The sequence below is a fragment of the Rhipicephalus microplus genome, chromosome X, assembly GCF_043290135.1.
Source record: "Rhipicephalus microplus isolate Deutch F79 chromosome X, USDA_Rmic, whole genome shotgun sequence".
NCBI classification, from domain to species: Eukaryota; Metazoa; Arthropoda; class Arachnida; order Ixodida; family Ixodidae; genus Rhipicephalus; species Rhipicephalus microplus.
The window spans coordinates 35296558-35319871 of NC_134710.1; the positions used below are offsets into that span (position 1 = coordinate 35296558).

Consider the following 23314-nt stretch of genomic DNA (forward strand, 5'->3'; position numbering starts at 1 on the left):
CGTGATGGTCTTCGCCCACGACGCCGTCGTCGGCGTAGTGTAGCGGCAGCTTCCTTGTGTGTTGAATTGTCACGCACCATACGCCTGAGTACCGCGTGCTCGTTTCGCACCCGCGGGCAATCTTTGGATGAGGCCTCATGAGCGCCGTGGCAGTTTGGACATCGTAGTATGGTGGCACTGCAGGCGTCTTTTGAGTGAGACTCAGCGCACCGCGGACACACAAGTTTGTTCTCACAGACACCTTTTACGTGTCCCATCTTGAAGCACTTGTAGCATTGCAGTTGCTTCGGTATGTAAGGACGCACTGAGTGGCGAACATGGCCAACTTTGACATACGAGGGAAGGCTGTCTCCCTCGAACACAAGCCTCAAGCAGCGTGAGTTGCCGAGTCTGGTAATGTGCGTAATGCGGGTGCCTTCAGTCGCTGGCTTTATTAGTATTGGCAGGTCATTAGCTGAGATGGAAAGATCCACATCATAAATGACGCCAACAGTGCCATTACAACCTGTAGCGACCATTGGCCGAACTTTCACGTTGCCGATTTCTGTTATGTGCCGAAGGCTTTGCAGTGCGCTACGGTGCATAACGTCTACAGCAAGGACATTCTTTCGTGCATTGATCCTCACGTCTTTGATCTCATTCGGCGCGGTTTCCTCGAGAAGCACAGACAGAACTTGCCTGTTGAGAAGTCGCAAGTTAGATGCAGGGTCTTCAGGCATAAACAGCATGGTGTGCGGCCACCGCTGTGGTGCAGTCTTAACGGTGGAAACACTTGCCGACGATGCCGTTCGCAGCAGTCTTCGTTTTGTAGATCGATTCATGACGACCGTGAAGTCATCATCCGATGACTCAAAGCCATCCGAATACAAATCGGTTGCCTCACTGTCGGTGTCGCTGGACGCGTTGCTACGCTTCCTGGATGACGAAGTCCGGCGCGACGGTTGCACGCCTGGAACATTCTCAGGTGTGTCCTGAAGCATCACCGCAAAGGAGGGAGCGGCAGCTCCCAGGATTTCCAGGAAAACAAATTGAAAACACTGAGACACGGGCACAAGCGTTCTGTGAGAGACACAAGCTCTGTGACACAGACACAAGTTCTGTGAGAGACACAAGAGGGCACAAGCGTTCTGTGAGAGCGTTCTGTGAGAGCACAAGCGTTCTGTGTGTAAATAAAGATGGCGAGGGTGGTGTATGATAAGGCTAGTTGGTTGTCCATGGTGTCGTGAATACGATACATACAAGCGACCAGAGCGGACCCTTTTTTATGGGGGGGGGGGATGAGTGTGCTTAACTACCTTTTATCTATGTTTGTGTGTGTTTTATATGTGTGCGTGTACATGCAAAATTAAACAAATTAAGCGGGAAGGGGGGAGGGCTGTTGCCCCCCCCCCTCCCTCTTTGAGACTACGCTAATGCGAGCAAAACTTAAAAGCTTGTAGAAACATGAACTGTTGTGCTAGTTGGTCTGGCATCCGGGAAGAGTCGATGAATAACGACTACACACCGTCGAAAGAGGCTGGCAGGAAAGAATCTCAATGGCGGTAGTTTTTTTTCTTTTTATTTACCCTAAAGGCCCGAAGGCATTACATAGGCGTGGAGGGAGGTGGGCAAATAGGTTTTTACAATGAACGCAAAACATTTCACATAAAAACAAGAAAAATAGTGGTGTTCAATCATTAATGCATATGGACGTGCATGTACAGGCAGTCAAGAATATGCAAGAGAGGAAAAAAAATACTCGCTGAAAGAAAAACAAAACTGGTTAACAACATACGAACAATTTATTCATAAATGCGGAAAAATCAATAAGAGAAAAAAATAGGTTTACAGAAAGCGCTTGCGGAACGAAGTTCATACACAATTTACATACAAGTGTGGACAAGGCAGGGAGAAAGTAGAAGTGTCTACAAAAAAGCAAAACAGTGATTCATATACGCCTCAAAACGTAAAATGATTTCCGTCATGGACTAGAATAACCTTACATAAAGTTAAAATGTCTCAGAATCTGTAAGAGTGTAGTTGATCTTCTCAATGGTTTGTGTGTAGCAATGAGAACTGTTTAAGCATTTCTGAATATTTATCAGCATTTATTTCTTCAGCTATAGATCTCGGCACTTGATTCCACTCCTGGATGGCCAAATGAAGAAAAGAAAAACGAAGTAGATCAGTACAGGCGACTGGTTGACGAACTTCAAAGGAATGATCCTAGCGTGGAAATTTTGCCTTTGGCGTCGTTGTCAATGAGGTAGCAAAAGGTGAAAGGTTCTAATATAACATAAGGAAAAAATAATAAACGAGACACCTTCCATCTGCATTGTAGTGTTGCAAGGTCAAGACTTTCTTTGACTTTAGATGCACTTGAATATGGAGAACAATCGGATGTGATAAACCTATAGCAGCTTTGCCGCTAGGTTTATCATATCACTGCTGTGTCGGTTTTGTCCGTGTTCGATATTCATGGATAATTTTTGGACATATATGGACCTTGGACCTATATGAACGCTTGTTTGTGTCTCGCATTCATTTCGTGTGTCCAGAAGCCCCTGCATAAGACGACATCACGATGAGTAAGCGTATACAGTTCGTTCGGTACTTCCGTAATCGGTCATTGTCAATACAAGGAACAGAGCTAAACGTCGCGTGACGAGATAATCCAGTCGCCGTGCGGTTAGGGGGGCTACACACGCGGCCTCCAGTATGTAGGCTGTCTACGTTCGGTGGTTGTTTTTATTGCGATAGCAATTATATGGACACTCTCAGCTAGATTTTGCCGCCGGTGTCGACGTTGCCGTCATTCACCAAAAAGACTCCCGCCGCCCGCCGCGGAATAGAACGTCTGACCTCTTGCTTATGAGTGCGAGGCTTTAGACACTACCCCCTACAACGTTGAAATGGCAGGCTACTTATATCTACCACTTACCGCTGGTGACGGGCATCTCGGGGGGGACTATCGTGTTTTCAGCATTCCCAGCGAGATAGCGCAATGAGCGCGCGTCGCCAGATCACCCAAGAGGCGTCGACGCGAGTTCTCATCTCCCACGCGTACTTTGCCCCGCGAATGGGGGGGGGGGGGGGGCTGCTCACGCGTGTGCGCGCTTACGTCGAGGTGGGGAGAATTGTACGCCTTGCGCTTTCACCGGAACGATTCTGTTGCAGTTACCGGACGCACAAAGGTCACAGCACTCGCTGCACAGTCTCCGTTTGCGAAAAGGGCGCGCTTTTCAGACACAGCGAAGTAACAACTGAGACACTTATTCGCGTTCATCTGTACCTGTGAGTACGTTTTGTGCGTCATTTATTGTGCGTATTGTGAGTACGTTTTGTGCGTCAATTATTGTGCGTGAGCAACGCGGGACATGTTTCCATCAGCTTGTCATTCTTCGCGTGACATTGCAATTTGTTGCGATCGCATTCATTTCCTCGCCTTTGCGGCAAAATTGTGACTTTTTCATCTCACGTACCCTGTCCTAGTAACCCATTCCTATATAGAATCACGAGCATTCATATAATGATTCATATATAAAATCGTTCCCGTTTGCCTCGTGATGCCACCGCATATGACGTATTGGCAGAGTAGAATGCAGTGCCGCCACCCCTGTTGAGTCTGCATAGCAACAGCCGTATTCCCTCTTCAAAGGCGGATCTACAAAATCACCAATAGGCTCTCACTGCAGGCTGACGTCATGAGCCGTAGTGCCAATGACCTGTCCTTCGTAGAACATACGTGAGCTGAACTGTTTCTTCAGTGGTAGAGGCGATCTCTTGCCGCACAATAGCGCTGCAAAGTTGTCCTCCGTGACGTTTTCTATGCGGTGCGGGAAGGCTTACATATACTCTCACAATACTGCGCATCGGAAAGGCTATATACTGCTGGCACCTGAACAGCAGTCACTAGAACGGGAGGGGATTAATGGAGATGAATGAATATAAACCTACATAAAGAACTATTTCATTAACCAGAGGTGCTTTAGCATAAATTAACTGTTATAGACTGCTCTATAGCTGTTACCTGTGCTTTGAGAAGATCTGCGAGCTTTTCCTCTATACTCCGTTTCGATGCGGCCTCTCCATCTCCAGCCCGAGGCCTCGCTGCCGAATACAGTTCTCCACCGGCGCATCGTCGACCAACCCTTGCAGGTATTCAGGCACAAAATGTATTGGGAGTTGGGCTAACAAGGACATGCAGGAGGCGATTCCCTTTTCCATAAAAGTAAAACGGCATAGCAGCTGTCACGCAACCGCAGCAGCCCGCCTGTTGCTGCCGAGAGTCCACGGCGTCAGCACGCACGCCTCTACGCAGACTGGCCGTAGTCAGGGGGGCAGCCATGGCATACAGACTCCTAAACGACACTCGACCACGTCTGTCTTCCATTCCGCCACCTTTTCACGAAGAAACTCGCATCCATTGTTCATGCTCACATTGCACGCTTTGTTTATTTATGTTTTTTTCTCGTGCTATGTATGTGGAAGAGAGCAAGATGAAGAACAGATGTGAATATTCCAAAGTTTGCGAGGCAGTGCAGAATTATCTGAATGAAACGAAAAGACAAACTAACATTATTCTTCTGTGTCAACATACGCATAACTTCTCCCTTTTTTCTTCTTTTTTTTAAATCTAGGTGTTGATCTAGGTTATTATCTATTACTAATACAAACACTTTATAGTAAGTACAGATCAGTGATCATCAAAATTTCATTCTAAAATTTGTAACATTTTCAATTTGTAAGTTCCTTTACTCTAAAATCGAATAATACTTTATAAGACCACTCAATTATTGGCCGATCCCCCACAGTGGGTATGAGCCACAAGTGAAAGGCAACAAGAACAAGGACTGTCTGGGATGTCCTTGGTGCTACATATAGCAGTGATGGGTGCCGTTATGTAAGTATTGGCGCGACATGAGTGCACTTCTATTGTAAAGGTACTCATAACAGAGCACGATTACCTACGAATGCACGAATGTGCTCAAGTCATTTTTAGTGCATAATCATAAAATTGTGTTTCTCCAATTCTATAGGTCCAGCTTATCGGGAATTATGTAAGCGTCAAGTTTTCTTATGTAAGCCCCGCCGCGGTGGTCTAAGGTACTCGGTTGCTGACCCGCTGCAGGTCGCGGGATCGAATCCCGGCTGCGGCTGCTGCAGGCCCGTGTACTGGGATTTGGGTGCACGTTAAAGAACCACAGGTGGTCGAAATTTCCGGAGCCCTCCACTGCGGTGTCCCTCATAATCAAATGGTGGTTTTGGGACGTGAAACTTCAGATATAAATCAATCACTAGTCAAGTTTTCTTATACGATATTATCGATATGAGTACAAAAATACCTAATGTTATCTATAGCGAATCTGGGTTCGTACATGTAAAAAAGTATTCCGTTTGATCACGCTTGATCTGCTCGAAAGAGGAAATTACATTGGTGCTGGACATATCATTACCGAAGGTGAGGAGCACTTACGAAAAAATGGCTTTGTGAGAGTTTTTGACGAATAAAGCTGGTACTGACGGGTGCGTCCAGGTCATACAAATTTAACTACAGTATACATATCTGTAAGTTCTTCAAAAGCGGTTTCACATGCTATACTAGAACGCGCTGAGTCTTCGAGTGATGAGCCTGTTCCAACATTAACTATATATGCGCATATTGAGCAAGCACGACTTAGTGACATCCGTACTGCTAGCAGCATTTTCAATTGAGTAGTATACCGGCAACATCAGTTTGTGTACGACATTCCGCACCGATCGTGTTTAGGTTTCGACATGGACATGAGGCCTAAACTGTGTCGAGTAACGTATACAACAAATGTCTGAGCTGCGTTGGCCACAGCAGCCATGCGTTTGTCGCCTCCTGTCTTTTCTTATGGTCATCTGTGGCCTAATTAACAAAGTTTTTCCTATATGGGCGCTCTTTATTGTTGGCCGGCCGCCTTCGCTAATATGTCCAGCGTCGGCATTGGATGGAACTCGTCCTTACTGGTTAATAAATTCTGGCTTGACGACAGTAACTTGCAATGGTTTGTATATATTCATTCTGGAACAGCAGGGAAGGCATTGGGACAAGCGCTGTTGTGTGAGTAATAGCGTACATTCTCCTTATTCTAGCGTAATCAAATGTAAAATCAGGATTATTTTCGAGAAGGGCAAGCGAACAGTGCTTCACGCTGTTCTATTCCTACAGACATCTGCCTGCAGGGGCTGGAGGGGAGGGGCGACACGCTTGTACTCTCCCTTCCTGGCTGTATCTTCCTTTGTTACATTCACAACGGCAACTTGAGTTGACCTCGCGTTCAACTGCATTGTATAATGTATCGTCCTGCCGCCCGTTCTGATCCACTCTGTCCGGCCGTAACACGGAAGAAGGGAAACCTACAGTCGATTGCTTCCTCCCCCTTTTTTCTCCGCCTGGCTTCTCTGTCCGTGCAAGGCTCTGCCCTGTCAGGCCGAACGAACGGCGTCGGAGGAGCGTTTCTTCGACAGTGCGTTGGCAGATTGCGGCCGTCTCTGCGGACGCCGGGCGGGGGGGGGGGGGGGGGGGGGCGGAGAATGATTCGTGTGCGTGTCATTCGACGCATGTCTCTTCAACCGCTTCGCCCGCAGCGCTAAAGCGCACGCGTTAATGCCTACGTCAGTGTACGTTGCTACCACCCATGCATCAAACCTCAATCGGAGCTGCAATTTCTCGATCCGCATTGTACGAGTCCCGTTCTGAACACGGCCTTACGCCTTCGACAACGACATTGATGTCACAGAGCGCGAGGTGACGGAACCGTATAATCGTGCGTTGATATATTATACGGCCATGACGCGTCGTGCGTGATAGCGTTGAAGTAACGGAAGTAATCGCCGAAGGGCAGCAAGACGGTAATGCGAAATTCTATATATATATATATATATATATATATATATATATATATATATATATATATATATATATATATATATATATATATATATATATATATATATATCGACCGTCGGTGCTTCGTTGCAGCCTTTTGGGTGGTTCAATATGTGATTGACAGCATGCAAACAGCGTCGGCTACATATACTAATATACTCAGAGTACTTCCGAGTATCCATCATGTAGAGCAGGGGTATATCAAACGCGCGGCCCGCATATGAATCAGTTTGGCTCATTTGTTTATTATTATTTTAAAGTAAATCGGCAGGCGTAACTGGTCTCAACTATTTTTGTCGTGAGGGAAGATGGTCACCATGTGTTCATACAGAGCCATGAAAGAGAACTATTTAAGAGTCGGCGTCCATAATTTTGTCATTTTGAAAATTGGTATTGACATATTGTGGGAATAATGGCGCGAAATGCTCTTTATAGTAATAACTCATAAATGAGATGTGGGAAAGATGGAAATGTAAAAATGGAAATAATGTCAGCTCACATTTTGTACAATCTACTCGACCCCCCGTCCCCTTCCTCTTGCATTTAGTTTCGCCATTGTCCTGGCCCTTAAGTGGGTAAATGTTTAATTGTGGCCCGTTAGCCGAGAGGAGTTGACCCCTGATGTAGAGACATAAAACGTTTGTGACAGTTGGCAGCTAGCGGAAAGCATACACACAATGGTTGATGACGGTCATTATGAAAATAACATAACCACACGAAATTTCGCCTTGGCGCCACGAAACCCTTGTCCAGAACGCGTTCTTATTAATATGACTCCGCGGTATATTCCTCACTGTGTGGGTTGCCTGCCCTGTCACTGTAGACGGAGGAAGCCTGCGGAGGCTGACAATAAGGTGATTGTAAACTAATATATGAGTTGCAAGCCACACACGCAGCTGCAAATATCCATTGTAACTACACTAGAAGTAAGGTTGAAGATGTGATTCGCATTGAAACCGGGCGTCTCGCTGCATACCTGCGACATTGTTCACATGTTGCTGAGCCACCAATCGGATATTTCAGTTTCTTGGCGATTTTTCGGAAAAAATCTATATCGTCCCACCTCTTCAGGTGTAGTTGGAGATAAGCTTTCAGCATGCTATCTCGATACGTGCAATCGACCATTTTTCTTTTACTGTGCTGCGAATGGCCGGGGATACGAATTTACCAAGCATTAAGTTGGAAAGTCCATGGGCCGGGTTAGTTGTATACAATGTGGATCTCGATTTTCTCGTCAGTGGCACCAGAGCGATGCCCCGCCTATATTATCACAGGGACTGATCACGAGTGGTGGATAATAGGAAAGGAATAGCATGGAACGAAAGAAGCCCTTGCATTGCTTCGCGCCTTCGCTGATGTGAAGTATGAAGAGTATTTATTTATACCACGCAAAAGCATACGTGAGATATGTCTGGCTGTTTTTACGAACATTTGTGATTATGAGCTTGGATTCACAATCATTTTCGTGTCTTAGAGCCTGTTCATTTATTACGACCTGACTGCGCATGTTTTGCGAACTCTGTCTCTCTAATCTCTCTACTCACCTTCTTTCCCTTTTACCCGTGCGTATAGGGTAGCCGACGGGTCTGCTGTCTGGTTAACCTCCCTGCCTTCCCCCTTTTGTATCCCTTCCTTCCTTCCGTCCCCAAGTCACCATTCAGCTGGCTGTTAATTCGCTCATGTCTAGCATTACGTGCGCCACCTTTTGTCAATCGTAACATTTAAATTCTATGCCTTACGCACGTCTGCCTCAGAACTGCATCGAAACAATGCTAGTGTCTAACTTCCTCATCGTCTACTCTGCGGCCTACACACTGCACCTTACCAAATCGTGTCGTGTGGCTTGTCCTCGTATGTGTATGGCACTGCGACACCGATCGAAGCGCTATATGACAGCCGACATCGATCTGTCGCGTGTATGCAATCCCTCGATACTTCGTATACCTCCTGAATTTGTCCTGTAAAATGTTGCTGTCCCAGCACATTGGCCCTTAGCCCGTTTATTTTTCGTATAGAGAAAGGCGAAAGCTACGCGCCGGCCTCCTCAGATCATCTTTAGCTCGCCACCACAGAGAAAAAACGGCCGACCCGATACACGGCTGAAAGAACAGGAAGAAAAAATGGAGGAGGCCAATGTGCCGCTCATAGTCGCATATAGTTTTACGGGCTGGGGCAGTATAAAACATCGTGATTGATTTCACTCGGTTCCATTTCTATCGCTCAACGCGAAAGACTGTCCGCCAATCGAGGGTGCGATGTATGTGCAGCGGGGTGGTATATTAGTTTGTAATCATTATATGGCACAAGTAGGACTGTAGTAATGTGGCGTTTGTAAGCCGTATGAGCTCAGCAATGCGTTCTGCTGTTAAGTATATACAGTTCTACAAATACAAAAAGAACATTAATACCTGTCTGTTTTTCGTGGATATATAGACAAACTGTAAGCCAAATTCACATAGCGTTTTTTTTTTTGCCTAAGTGTTTTGCTATTGGCTGGATGTCCTCACTTATACGTTATGTCCAGTGACAGGGTTAGTTAAAATTTGGTCCTAATAAGATTTGTAACGTAGTTGTGAATACAGGTAACGGCTTTAAAACACGTTCTTTTCTGTACTATTCATTCATGTTTTTTTTTATTATTTGTGCCCCGCCGCGGAGGTATAGTGGCTAAGGTACTCGGCTGCTGACCCGCAAATTGCGGGATCGAATCTCAGCTGCGGCGGCTGCATTTCCGATGGAGGCGGAAATGTTGTAGGCCCGTGTGCTCAGATTTGGGTGCACGTTAAAGAACCCCAGCAGGTGGTCGAAATTCCCTGAGCGCTTCACTACGGCGTCTCTCATAATCATATGGTGGTTTTGGGACGTTAAACCCCGCATATCAAATTATTTTCCTCATTTTCGGTTGCCGTTGTAACGGTGGTATTATCCCCTGTATATATATATATATATATATATATATATATATATATATATATATATATATATATATATATATATATATATATATATAGGAAGCCCGCCACCCGCATGAAATGGTGTCGTCTTTTGGCATGAGGACGCCCAATCGATGAGCGTCACCTGCCAGTGGCATAAATCTGACTCCCCCCCCCCCCCCCTCAGTCTTTCATGTTTGGTGCATGCCATTAAGAACAGGCACGGCGCTTCCACGCGCTGAAAATCGGCGAAGAGGGTTTGCGGCCGGCAGGGCGTGGTTCTCCAGCCGAGTTTAACGAACAGGGATGTTTGTCGATCACATGTTTGATCGCGACGTCGCACACATTCCGCGCGTGTGTGTGTTTTGCGCGCGCTGCTGCTGCTTTGACGGATGCTCCCGTCGCTGCAGGCATCCAGCTGGAACACGGCCAGCCGACGCCTGCTCCCGCGATACGCGCCGTTGATTGGAAGCCAGCCGAGCATTCATGCAGGGCCACCGAGTTGACAGCCCTCGGAGAATCGCGGGCTGCGCAATAACAGTGGGCATTTCGTTTCGTCACCCGCTCGGTATACGGGCGCCTGGCTGTGTGACTGATTGATATGTGGGGTTTAACGTCCTAAAACCACTATATGATTATGAGAGACGCCATAGTGGAGGGCTCCGGAGATTTCGACCACCTGGGGTTCTTTAACGTGCACCCAAATCTGAGCACACGGGTTACATTTCCGCCTCCATCGAAAATGCAGCCGCCGCAGCCAGGATTCGAACCCGCGACCTGCGTGTCAGCAGCCGAGTACCTTAGCCACTAGACCACCGCGGCGGGGCTGTCTGGCTGTGTGTACATGTAAGAGTCATGTAAATGAAGACACTAACCACAGTGGCGGCCGGTATATCATTCGCGCTGTTCGCTGTATGCCGTCAGAGAATTAGGTAAAATCACTAAACTGACCAGCAGTAACTCCATGCCTTAACAAATCTCTGCGCTGAGTCAAGAGTGCCAACTGCAGTGTTTGATCTCGTCCGCATCGCGTCGCCACTTTGTGTTGTAACGGATTCTTGAATCAGCTCTTGCTAACCCAGCTTCCCTCGCAAGAATCCACGTCGGTCGGCTGCTCGCGCTCTGCAAGCAGCAAAGTTTGCATGTGTTGGAGTAATGCTGCATGCTTATGTAGTCTCGAATATCATTGCCCGCGTGGACAATTGTTTGGTCCAAACGGCCAAGAACTTAATTTGTGTTGCTATTTTCAGCATCTGCAGAAAGACTGCGCATGATAGCTCGCGTTTTATCTGCAGTTATAAACAACATGCGCCAGTCCCCCCCCCCCCCCCCCCCCTCGTATATCGACCTGGCAGGCAGTGATTGGTATAATGTGCAGTTAGTACACCTCTGTTGTCATAGGGTTTGGGAAGACCAATTTGTTGGACAAGTTTGCTCATACTTGAGAAAGTCATTGTGAATAGGAAACGGTGGACATAAGGCATTGTTGAATACCACTCAAGCATGACGTTTGAAAAGGAACAAACCGTGCAATAAGCGTTTCTTTTATTTCGAACGCACATATGCGGGTGTACTTTAAGTTGAAAGTATGTATGCTTTATTTCGCATTTTTTTAGACTTGAGCCCGGTGCCGAATTCCGAAAACCCCTCGAGAGCGTTTTTTCTCCTTGGCCGGTCAATTTCGTTAATGATATGTCCAGTGTCGGCATTGGGTGGAACCTCCTCTTACGAACCATTTATTGAACATGGGTGGCGTCCCTGGGGAGTACAGAGGCGCTGACCCCCCGCCCCCCTCCCACAAAATCAAACATAGACAGAACACTGGGCCTAAATTCCCCGCCTCGCTTTTTGTCTTTCTTTGGGGGGAGGGGGAAGTTACCCTCTCTGTCGTCTCCCGTCTGTTCGTTGCGTGGATGGGCTTTCAGATTTTGCGACGGTGGTCGGTTTCAGTTATTAAGGCAAAAGCGTCATATATGCATGCCCCATATCAGACACGAAAAGTGATGGCAGGCGTCAGCGCGAGTGTTGCAAAAAGTCATCGTGATATAACGACGCCACCTCATTATGTCATTGTGGCATGACATATCGCCAGAATTGTCCGTGTCACCGTGAACTCGTTGTGACGTCACTGTGGCATCACAATGTTTCTTCAAATGATGGCGTCGACAGATGTCATTGTCGCACGGTATAATAGGTGGGCCGTTCCCGGAGGCACGTCTGAACGTCGTGGAAAGAGTGCGTTATCTGTACGTTAATCATTGTTACACGGCGCTATTTCTATAGGTGCAGGGTAAAACGTTGGGCAATAAAAACGGTTGTCTATAGGGTAAAGTTGGGTGATTCTGACTTTGGTGATATGTAGTATTACCAGAAATTGGTTGGTAACACCGCTGCTGACCAGAAAGACTCGGTTTCGATCCCTCCCGCGGCGGTTGCATTTTGATTGCGGTGAAATTATAGAGGTCCGCATACTTAGGCGCACGTCAAAGAAGTCGAAATATCCGGAGCCCTCCACTATGCGGCGTCCCTCGTAATCACATGGTGGTTTTGGGACGCAAAATTCTAACAATCGTCGGTATTAATATAGCGGAGGTTTCTTCAGGCGGCTGCCAAGACGTGCGAAGAATTCTCGGCTAACCTGAAACCGTCACCCCCGGAATTTCCGGGGGTGACGCTGAAACTCGAGATCGTGCTGAAACTGAATCGACTTGGCTTTTCATGCGTGAGTGAGTGAAACAACTTTATTCGGTCCACAATAGACGCGAGTAAACTCAGCGTCACCTGGCTAGGCCCACTCGGGGACCATCAGGTTAAACCTGACGGCCCTCGCGCGGGCCCTCTGGACGGCCAGGATTTGAGAGGTCTGGTCCTGGGCCTTAATGAGTCGCTTCATTTCCTCTTGGGTGAAAGGGGGACCGGCAGAGGCGCAGCCCCACAGTACATGCTCGAAGTCCGCATAACCACCACACAGGGGACAGTCCGGGCTTGGAAACCGTTCAGGGTACATTGTGTGCAGTGCCGCAGGGCTCGGGTAAGTGTTTGTTTGTAGCAGTCGGAGAGTAACAGCTTGGGCCCTGCATAGCGAGGAGTGTGGTAGAGGCAGCAGCCTTCTTGACAGATAGTGGTGCTTGCATATCTCGTTGTACGAGCAGAGAGGCTCAGGTCGCCCAGGAGATGACGCGTTACCCGGCACACGGTCAGTCAAACCTCGTGCAGCCGAGTGCGCCTCCTCGTTGGGATTGAGCGAGGCACCCTCAATGGTTCCAAGGTGCGAAGGAAACCAGACCAATGAGTGATTTTTGAGGTCTTTGACTTTTTGAATAATCTGAAAAATATTTTGATTGTTCAGAATGCCTTACTTTCAATTGTTTCTTTATTATTTCGAGTGTGAAATATTCACACTGCATGCTTCTCTTAAACGCTACTTTCTGTTGGCCAGCGGCATCCGAATATAATATGTGCGCGTCAGTAGGAACACAAAATCGCAATCACTGATGAATTAACTAGTGGTACTTTGTAACAATAAGACTTAGAAACATTTCGCCGGAGTCACCAAACGTTCTTGTCATCATTGAAGTGACACCACGACATTTCTACAACACATCGAAATCCAAAACAAGGAACATGTTCGGTGTTAATTTCTTATATTCACGAACTGTTTTACAATCTCTAGCTTCAACAATGGAGGGGTACACATTGCTTAAGCGCATAGTTTCATACTCCATGTTTTGCGTGCTATAATTTGGCTTGAGTTTTTTTCATTCCTACTGAAGTTTGGCGTCTCTCGACTCAGGTTCCGATGGAGGCGGAAATGTTGTAGGCCCGTGTGCTCAGATTTGGGTGCACGTTAAAGAACCCCAGGTGGTCTAAATTTCCGGAGCCCTCCACTACGGCGTCTCTCATAATCATATAGTGGTTTTGAAACGTTAAACCCCACATATCAATCAATCAATCTCGACTGAGGTACCGGTTTGTAAATGTCTGGAAGTTGCTATAGACTTCTTTAAATATCCAAATGCAAATCTCTCGACGGTTCTGTAAGAGTTTATAATATTAAAGATATTTCAGCGCATCATTAATTTAGAAGACCTTATGTATTCATCTGATAAAAACGTACGAACAGCTCGACATTGTAATACTGCCCGTTTTTCCATGTCGGCTTTGTTACCGTTGCCCCATTAGCCATAGCTAATATGTGAATGTACGGGTGAAAAGTACTGTCGCGCGAAGGGCACACATGGCATCGGATTCCTTGCAGTATAAACCAAGTGATCGTGCAACCTTAGTTTGCACCTTATTTATGTGTTCTGTCCAGCTTGAGTTTTCTGGCGATGAAAGCTGCGCTCTTATATAGCAGGGGCCACACGTTCAGCCTGACTGTGCACGCCACGCAGCGGGCAACGGCTCGCCAAATTCCCGCGTGTCCCGACAGCCTCTTGTAGGCATCCCTGAAGGGCGCCCCTGTTCGGTAAATGACGTAAAAATAAGATAGAAAAATGTTTGTATGTGATGCTGTTTCGGAATTAAAATATATTTAAAATGTTCGAGCAACATCGTCACTGCGTACAAAGCTTGAGAGACGTCCGATGATGACAGCGTGATGACGGCGGGTGAACGAGGGAGAAACACCTGTCATTGTAGGCGTGCTCGCGTGTCTGCGGCTCCAGACATCTTTCGCAAGAAAGCTGTATGCGCTCCATTAGAAAAAGGCAGCGACCATTCACAGCCTGTGTGTGTGTGTATACAAATACTTGAATTGCCTGCAGTCATCCGCGAGTTTACTATGCTGCAGGCGCTGTTCGATTTCTTTTATTTATTTATTTATTTATTTATTTATTTATTTATTTATTTATTCTGTTTTTCTTTGCATGGGCTTACTTTTAACTGACGGCTCATTTCCCGCGTCGGCACTTCGTTCATGTCAGGTACCGCGAATGAGACAAAACGCGTGGGCAGAAGCCATCTTGAATAGTCGAAGCGTCTGCCGTTGGAGGAAGCCTGATCACTTTTTCTATCTTTTTTTAATCCGCCCGCCCGTGGCGCTTGGCTCGGCTGTTTTTTCCTTCCTATAGGCTCAACCGAAGCATTTTCCTCTTGAGGCGTGTGGGTCTTTTCATACAGGCGTTGTACATTACGCAACAGCGGCGGTGCCACCAAGAAGGAACAGAGATCCGGTGGTTATCATAACCCGAGCTGTATACAGTACATGTAGTTTGGCCCGCTCTCTGTGTACCGTGCACCGTTACAGAGCTATAGGCTGTAACGGTAATCTGCCGAGTAATGACAATCTAGCCGATACACTCACGGTCCATGAATGACCGTTTTGCGGCCAGGAGGAAATGGGGGCTTACTCGTGGCCGAGCGCGAATAGAAATCCCCGCGGTGATGCTGCTTATTGACTCGTTCGGGGAGAGCTGGAGATTTCCCGTGCCGCTGCCCATCCGCTCAATGTGGCCGCGCGGCGACCCGGGACGATTAAGTGCGTGCACTCGCCCATGCGTCCCTGCTTTGAGATGCGTGTTCCTGTCGCGGCGATGGGCCGCCCGCTCTATAGACGAGTTCCTCGAACAGCTCGATGAAGCGCGCCTTGTCGGCGTGTATATACACGGGCGAAACAAGATAGCCTTCGTAGTATACGTGCATATACGCACAGTTTGTTTCCGCATTGCGTGCGTTCCAGCGTCTTCCTCGCAGTGCACACACGCAACGCTAGCTGTGCGACCGGAATGCCGCGTTCACATCTTGCTCGCGCCTGCGTGTTCGTACGACGCCGATCTCATCTGTTTGGTTTCTCGCTGACACGGCCGCAGGTCAAGGACATCGCTAGTGCCGGCGCCGCATGCCACACACACCCTGGCTCCCAAAGCCATCTGGCAGACGAGCTTCCAGTCTCGCGCGAAGCGGCCATACGTTGTTCTTGCATCTGTTTCTTTGCTTTGGCAATGTTTACGCAGACGTCGTTTAGGTCGTCTCGGCAGCGCATATGTGCTCCAGTGTACGAGCGCTCGTGAGAAGGCCAAGGCGCATATACCTTCAGACCTTTGGCGCCGTACAATCCGCAGTGGTGATTTCAGTTGTTACCTTTATGTGCCACGTTAAAGAACCCCGGAAGCTGGACATTTCCGGAGCCCTCCACTATGGTGTCTCTCATAATCATATGGTGGTTTTGGGACGTTGAACCCCACATATCAATCAATTATCAAATCAACCTTTTTGTTTCTTCTTGCAGAGCGATGGGAATGTTGACGTATGTGGAGTCGCATATATGCGAATTGAATAGCTTGTAACATACGCAGTGTTTGCCCCTTGCTATGTGGCGGCTTTCAGATAAGATTGCCCTGCTCGATGTGCTGTTAACTCTTTTTCTTTCCTTTCCTGCCAACCATTGATTGGCTGTATAGCGCTTAAAACGCGTCGTAAACAGAATAAAAAAGGGGGATTTGTCTTCCTGGCACTGCTTGGGTTGCCTGTTTCCTGGGCCGGCTTTCGTCCAGCCGCCGAATACGTAACAATCTCTCCTATGATTGCTGCTTGGCTTTAATCAACGCTCAGCTTGTTTCACGATGCGTGACGTATAGTTTATCCGCGTGTAGACAAATATCCTTCTGGTAGAGGCCACTATACCAGATATGCCGTGCAGATGTGAAATTCATTGTACTCGAATCATGTTCCTGTTATCGATTGATAGATATCTGGGGTTCAACGTCCCAAAACCTGACTCTGAGAGACGCCGTAGTGGGGGACTCCGGAAATTTTGACCCCCTGGGGTTCTTGAACGTGCACCCAAACCTGAGCATACGGCAAGTTCCTGTTATCACACGCGAACATTTTGTGCATGACATTTTTAAAGTCGGTTTTATGCATGGCGCGGACGATTAGGAGATATTGTTGGTGCTGTCGTTCGTGGCGTCTTATCGCTCCTAAAGTGCATTCGACACACGCGTAAGCTGGTGCGAAAATAATTTCTATTTCTGTCTTCCGATCGGGAAGGATCCGCTTCAATCGTTAAATTGTTTTGTTCTGAGGTACAAGATAGAATTTCAGGCAATCGTGGCGTTGCACATATTACAATGGCAAATTGCATTTGAGAAATGGAGCTTCGCGAATTTCGCCACAGGAGCCCAAACAGGATTACAACGGTGAAATGCGAGTTACCAGTGGTTTGTTCGTCTGTACTCGACGTCGGTATAGCTGGAGTGTTGGTAGGTTTCTCTATACTTAGCACTTCGATGAACCAGGAAGTGTGACCGTATAGGCCGGCAAACTCACTGGTGAGTCCGGGTGAGTAATATTTTGATGCGTCCGAGTGAGTCCCATTGACGAGAAAACACTTAGTGAATCCGAGTCCGATTGAGGAAAACTTTGACGAGTGTTAGTCGGAGTGAGACGTTTCTTGAGCGAGTCTGAGTGCGCTCTACTAAATTATTTTTTTCCCCCGACGTATGAAGTCTGCGACAAAAGAAAAAAAAGTGCAAAATAAGTGGCCGGAGTGCAGCCTGAATTGCCTCAGGTTCGCCATACGTATCCTCACTGATTACGCCATTTGATAACTCTCTGCACATCCTCGAATGCGAGTTGCGCCAGAATGAAAGCGCTTCATTTGGGAGTCCTCTGCGCCGCGGCTTCCCTGTTTTGTTGAAGTGGTATTTATAAGCTGTTCTCTCAGTAAAAGAGGGCCCGTACTTGTGATTGTACACGCGCATGCGCACGCACGCACACACAGAGAGAAAAGTAAAGACAGGCTAGGTGTTGCGTCAGAAGTGCTCGCGTACCACCCGCTGACGAGGTCGACAACAGCAGCGGGTATACCGTCCGCCTGCAATCAGCCCAATACAAGTGCCCCGGTATTCAAGTGCCCCGTCAGCCACACGGGCGGTGGCTGTGCCGGGGAAGAGGCGGTAGGTGGCGCGCTCGGCGCGGCCGTGAAGCGGGCGCCGCGCTGATCGTTCCGTGTGCTGCTGTCAAGGTTACGGCCGCCACACCGTCCGGCCACGCACAACAACGATGGGGTCAATCGCATCCGTGCGTACATCGATCTCTTGCGCCGTGTCCACGGGCGACCGCGGACATTCGACATCGCTGCATGGTACACGCGAAACGAAACCGTTAATAGGACGCTTTAGAATAACGTTTGCAGGCGCGCTGGCATAGCGGGCGCCACATGAGTTTTATAATAGCGTTTGTCCTCCTGCGAATTGCAACGCACAATCGCAGCGACACCGTAGCCTCGAAACTAGCGTTTGCGGGCCGCACACGCCGCCCGATATTTCGGATTTTCTGCGGGCGGGCCGCGAACGCCGACTCGCGTTACGACGCATGCGCAGTGGCAGCGACCGCACCGCAAGGGCTCGCGGTGCGCTATTCTGAAACTCCCTAATAGCGGACACTCTAAACACGGCTCAAATTTCAAGGACAGTTCGCCCGCGAAATAAAAAGGGCAGAGCAGAAGAATGTGATATCACTCGTTTCTCTTGCGCTCGCCTTACTTTTTGCAAACGCAGTATACGCGTGGATAAACGCTGTAATGAACCATCTTTCGTGACACGCTTATATTTGTTATAAAATCTAAGAACGGAACCTGAAGACTACCTGCGATCATATTTTCGAAGTGTACGTTACTTTGAGGAAATCCGCTTGAAATGCCGGACGCGTCGGCTTCAGTGCGGGTGGCGACATTCTTGACTGAAAACTGCACTGAAAGCAGACAGTGTTTTATATTTTTGCAATTTTTGTCATGAGTGTAGGAGTCACAAATGCAGGTAGCCGTGCGCAACCACACCGACACGAATTAAAAAAAAAAATCTAGAGGTTGTGCGTCCCCCCCCCCCCCTAAAAGTAGCTTGTAGACAACGTAAGCCTATTGGCATGCGTTTTTTAAGTCCTTGACGTCCCTTTTTTATGAATTGAGATGGTGGTGGCATTCTTTCATTCTGGTATTCTCTCCGTCAAGACACTTGGTATACATTTTTCATTACATCTCTCTTTTTACCCCACATTTGCAAGTCAGTAGTGATTTATATGTGTGTATAACCGCCAGCGTCCACGTATTTGTTGGATCAGCGCGGACAGATAAATGGGTAAGTATGCACATCGGGATAGGCTCTGCCACGCGTAAATTTGCTCACACTGCGTTGTATACAATACTGACAGATTTTTTTTTAGGAGCGAAGCTCTTAAGCGCAGCATACGGCCGCCGTCGAAGCTCCCCGCCGCATCCCCGCTCGCGCCCCTCTCCCGCCTGTCTCCCTCTTTCTTTGCTCTCTCCTCAAACCGACGAACAGGCACTGCGCCGTGCTCCCTACCGGGCTACAGAAACACGGCCACTGGTTGAAAGAGCGCTTTTTCATCCAGCGGCCGTGGCAGAAATTAGACGCCTTCTTCCTCTTTTAACCACTACCTCCACCACCACCAAACCGACGAACGCGCGGAAACCATCGCTTCGCCCTACCGTCTTCGACCCCGTGGCATTTTCGGGGTTCCACTCTGCCCAGTGGTTGGTTCGTTGCCGGCCCGTAGCCAGGAATTTTTTTCGGAAAGGGGGCACTTTTTGAAGGCCTTGAAAAACACCCATAGTTATTATTTTTGCTAGGTAAAACACTCCCTCCCTCCTAATTTCTAAGGGGGGGGGAGGGCGCCCCCTTACCCTCGTGGATTCGGGCCTGGCTCATTGTGTGGGCTTAGCCTGGGCTGGCTCGCGCTGTGCTGCGCGCGCCGCACGCTCACTGGCTTTGACCGCCTTCATGAAAGCCGGCAGCGAGTAGGCGCATATTCGTTTGCGTCCCGTTTCTAAGGAGCTTCGCTTATCGGCTGTATTCGTACACGAAACAACTGCAGCTAGTTTTAGGTGCGAAGCAGCTCTTTGACTAGCCTGTGTAACGCTGTCCCTCCGCACGAACGCACCGCAGGTGTTGGCGCGGTACCAAGTAGGTCACGCCGCTTGTGCGCGTTGACGTCACTCTCTCCATCGCCTGCCGCGCGCAGCTGCCAGCTCGTCTGTTCGTCCACAACACTTGCAGCGGCCATCGCTCGCTGCACCGCCGTCTCGTCGGTTCACGCGTAATAAAATTGACGCGAGCCTAATGTGCGCGTTGAAACATGTCTGTACGTTTCACCTACAAGACCTACGCCAGTGATCGCTCCAAACGAATCTTCCTGCGCTTGCCGCGGCACCCGCGTTAGCAACGTTCAACCCGTGATGCCACCTGTGCGCAACACTGCTGCTTCGCATTCTATCAGGGTTCCCTTCGGGGAGATCATCCAAGTTTTTTCAACGGACACACAATCATGGAATGTTCACTCATGACTGTGATTTTTTCGTGATTTTGCGTTGCTAAAGGTGTGATCCTTTATGTACGTGAAAAATGTTCGACTTTATCTACAATTGTATTAATGGTGACCGTCCTAATGTTTGGGACTCCGCCCACAGAGACGTTCTTTGGGCGCTGGTGATTGTATGTGTACACACACACATACACACACACACACACACACACACACACACACACATATATATATATATATATATATATATATATATATATATATATATATATATATATATATATATATATATATATATATATATATATATATAATACCCCTGTCACACGGGCACCAGCGAAGACCGTTTAACTCCCTCGTCCTTACGACAACGAAGATGCGGTCCGTGTCACACGGCCACCCTTACGCAAACGAAGGTGAATGAAGCATTTCGCAAAGGACGTTCAACGATCTCCCTTCGCAGCGAAACGAGGTACTTTCGTCCCCAGCAGTCTATAGGTCATAGAAAAATTTCGAGCACTAAGTGGCCGGAGTGAAAGAATAATACATTTTGGCAATCTTAAACGTTCTTTCATTGTAGTACTCATTCACGACGCGTGTTTGTTTACATATATTTACGCCCGCCAGAGTTCACTTACTCTCAGCACCGATGCTCTACACTCCGTGCCTCGCACATGGTGCCTCGCGAGTCAGGCCGGCCGGCGCCTTTGAAAAATATTTCGTCCATGCGTGTGGTTGTGGTCGTGACTGTGTCACTCATGGCTGAAGAACACAGAATGTGCACTCACGAGGCAAGGAAGCACAAGAACTTTCGCCCACGGGCACGAACACAGGCAACAAAACAACTAAAAGCACAATGTGGCCAGCGTCACAAGCAGCATCGCTACAATTAGCAAATTCGTTTTTATTTGAAAATATTTTTATGGTTTGTTAGCCTTTTACCTCCTTAATAGCGTTTTTTTGTAAAACCCCCATAACTAGGATTCACGAAAAAATCAATACAGATGAAATTAGAATACTTTTCCGAAAATCAAACAGCGCCAGCTGAGCCCCCTCGCGCCAACTGTTACAACCTTTTCATTGCCGTGTGACACTGCCACAACTCCTTCTCCGTCGAACCACCTAGGGGAGATTTACGTTGACGGTGTTCAACGGAGTTTAGTGGTGGCCGTGTGACAGGGGTATAAGTTGACAGGCTGGATCTATACGGGTGCAGGGCGGTGAATGGCATTCTCATACTTCCCGCGTCTTTCGTGTCATGAGCTGATCAAATACTTGTGACATTTATGTTCTTTGCCCCTCACTCCTTTTGGTTTATTCAGGGCAGGGTAAGGCGGTCGTTATTCCGCAGGCGTACTCTACGAGGGCCGGGGCAGCGCTTCGACGGCTTTTGCGGAACATGCATGCCGCCTGCCTAATGCTGGTGTTTTTTTTTTGTTTTTTTTTTCTTGCCGGCGTGGCCCTCGCAGCGGCCGACCTGCAGGGTCCGACCCTGACCGGCATCAAAGCCCGGTACCGGATCGGCGAGCGCATCAACGCCACTTGTAGCAGCGGCCTTTCCAGCGCGGGTCCCACTCTCCACTGGCTGATTAACGACCGAGAGGTACGTACTACACAACACGCCCCATGTGAACGCCGCTTCCGCTTCTTCGCATTCGTTTATAGGGCAGCGCCCATTCTGAGCTCTCTCTCTCCTTCTCTCCGTTCTGGGGGGGTGGGGGGGGGCAGCATAGCCGCTTTTTACTTTCGATTCGAGAGCAATTCGAGCACGTGTCGAGAACAGTTGTGAAATACCGATGAATGTTTTACTTTTTATGATTTAACTGCGGCATTAACCGGAACACACTCACGCAAGCACGTAATCACGTACATTTACGCAGTTTGTGTATGAGCAGGTGCCACAGCCAGTCATGATCTCTGGTGAAGGCAATCAATGAACGGCATTTTGAAGTACGTATGGAACTTTTTTTCGTAGATATTTTTTTTACGTAAACGCCAGCCACCATTGATCGTCTTCTCATATCCACTAGTCGAATTAACGTGCATTTTCCTTCGTAAGGGTTGTATGTTGTTGGTTTGCCGCGCCTTCACTAACCTTTGCATCCCGCAACCAGATTGACGCACGAACAGAGCGCAGGAGCTTCTCTTTTTTTGGGGGCGGGGGGGGGGGGGATTCCAGGCCTATGTTTAAGCAGGTATGAAAAGCTTGGCGTTTTAGTTAGGTAGGGCAGTCTTCGAGCCGCTAAGTTCGCGACATGCACTGGTACATGCATGCGCGACGGATAGCTGTATGAATCATTGTCTATTCTGCCAAACGCTGATTCTCTGTTTCGTTGTAATACGTGCACGACAATCAATCGCAATTATAGAGATGATCGTCTGTTATGTAAGCACTTAATAACAGTGAATGGGTAAATAATCACGGTGATCAAACATTTCTTGCGAATTGAGAGTGCCTGTCAAGGCAACGACATACTTTCATGTTCGACTTAAATTTCATAACGCACAGCTTCAAAGTCGCTTGACTGAGTGTTATGATGAAATCTGTGTGATGTATGTATAGATACTTGCTTGGATTGTTACTTTTTTTAAGTTTGCTTCAAGATAGAGATATTGTCAGCCTTTTTCGACTTTGTCGAGCTGCCGAAACACTCGGAAATTTTCTCTTCAATGAAGTTGACTGAAGAGCGAGATTGCAGTTGAATAGGAAGCACGGTTGTCTCAGAAACAACTGCTGTATGCGCGCCTCGTAATACGGCATCGCGTGAGTGCGTTAACTGTATTTTTTTCTATCTTACGCCAGTATATATACGCCGTAAGTTGGTATTTTCAGAGTACACCGACTAATGGGACGTCAGACAGTGTGATTGCGTGCTCAAAGAAGTGAGACCTACTGTGCTCTACGAACACGAAATGCTTTTTGTTGTTGTTGTTTTTTGCTCTTTTGAACGAGTTGTTGCATAGTGATTTCAGCGATGTTATATGTAGTGCAAAATGCCTTTGCATGCTTGGTTTTATAAGTTTGCCTCGAGCTAGACGCTTCATCGTTTTTGGATATGTCATATTTTACAGGAGTGTCCAGGAGTATACGTTTATGCAAGTGATCTCGTTTAGACTCATCGAGTGCGTCGATGCTCTTCTGCGTGTAAGATGGCCTCCGAGATGGCGGGAGCGCGGTGGGTTTCTCTCCGTCCGTACTCATCGC

At 47.9% G+C, this 23314-nt stretch overlaps 1 protein-coding gene across 1 annotated transcript in view; it reads left to right on the forward strand.

Annotated features, from left to right (window-relative positions):
* LOC119175789 (uncharacterized) overlaps positions 1–23314 on the forward strand; it is a 95856-nt gene that overhangs the window by 14269 nt on the left and 58273 nt on the right. The window contains exon 4 of the mRNA XM_075876198.1: positions 21579–21712. Within this exon, the coding sequence (XP_075732313.1) occupies positions 21579–21712 (134 nt within the window). The remainder of the gene's footprint in view (positions 1–21578; positions 21713–23314) is intronic.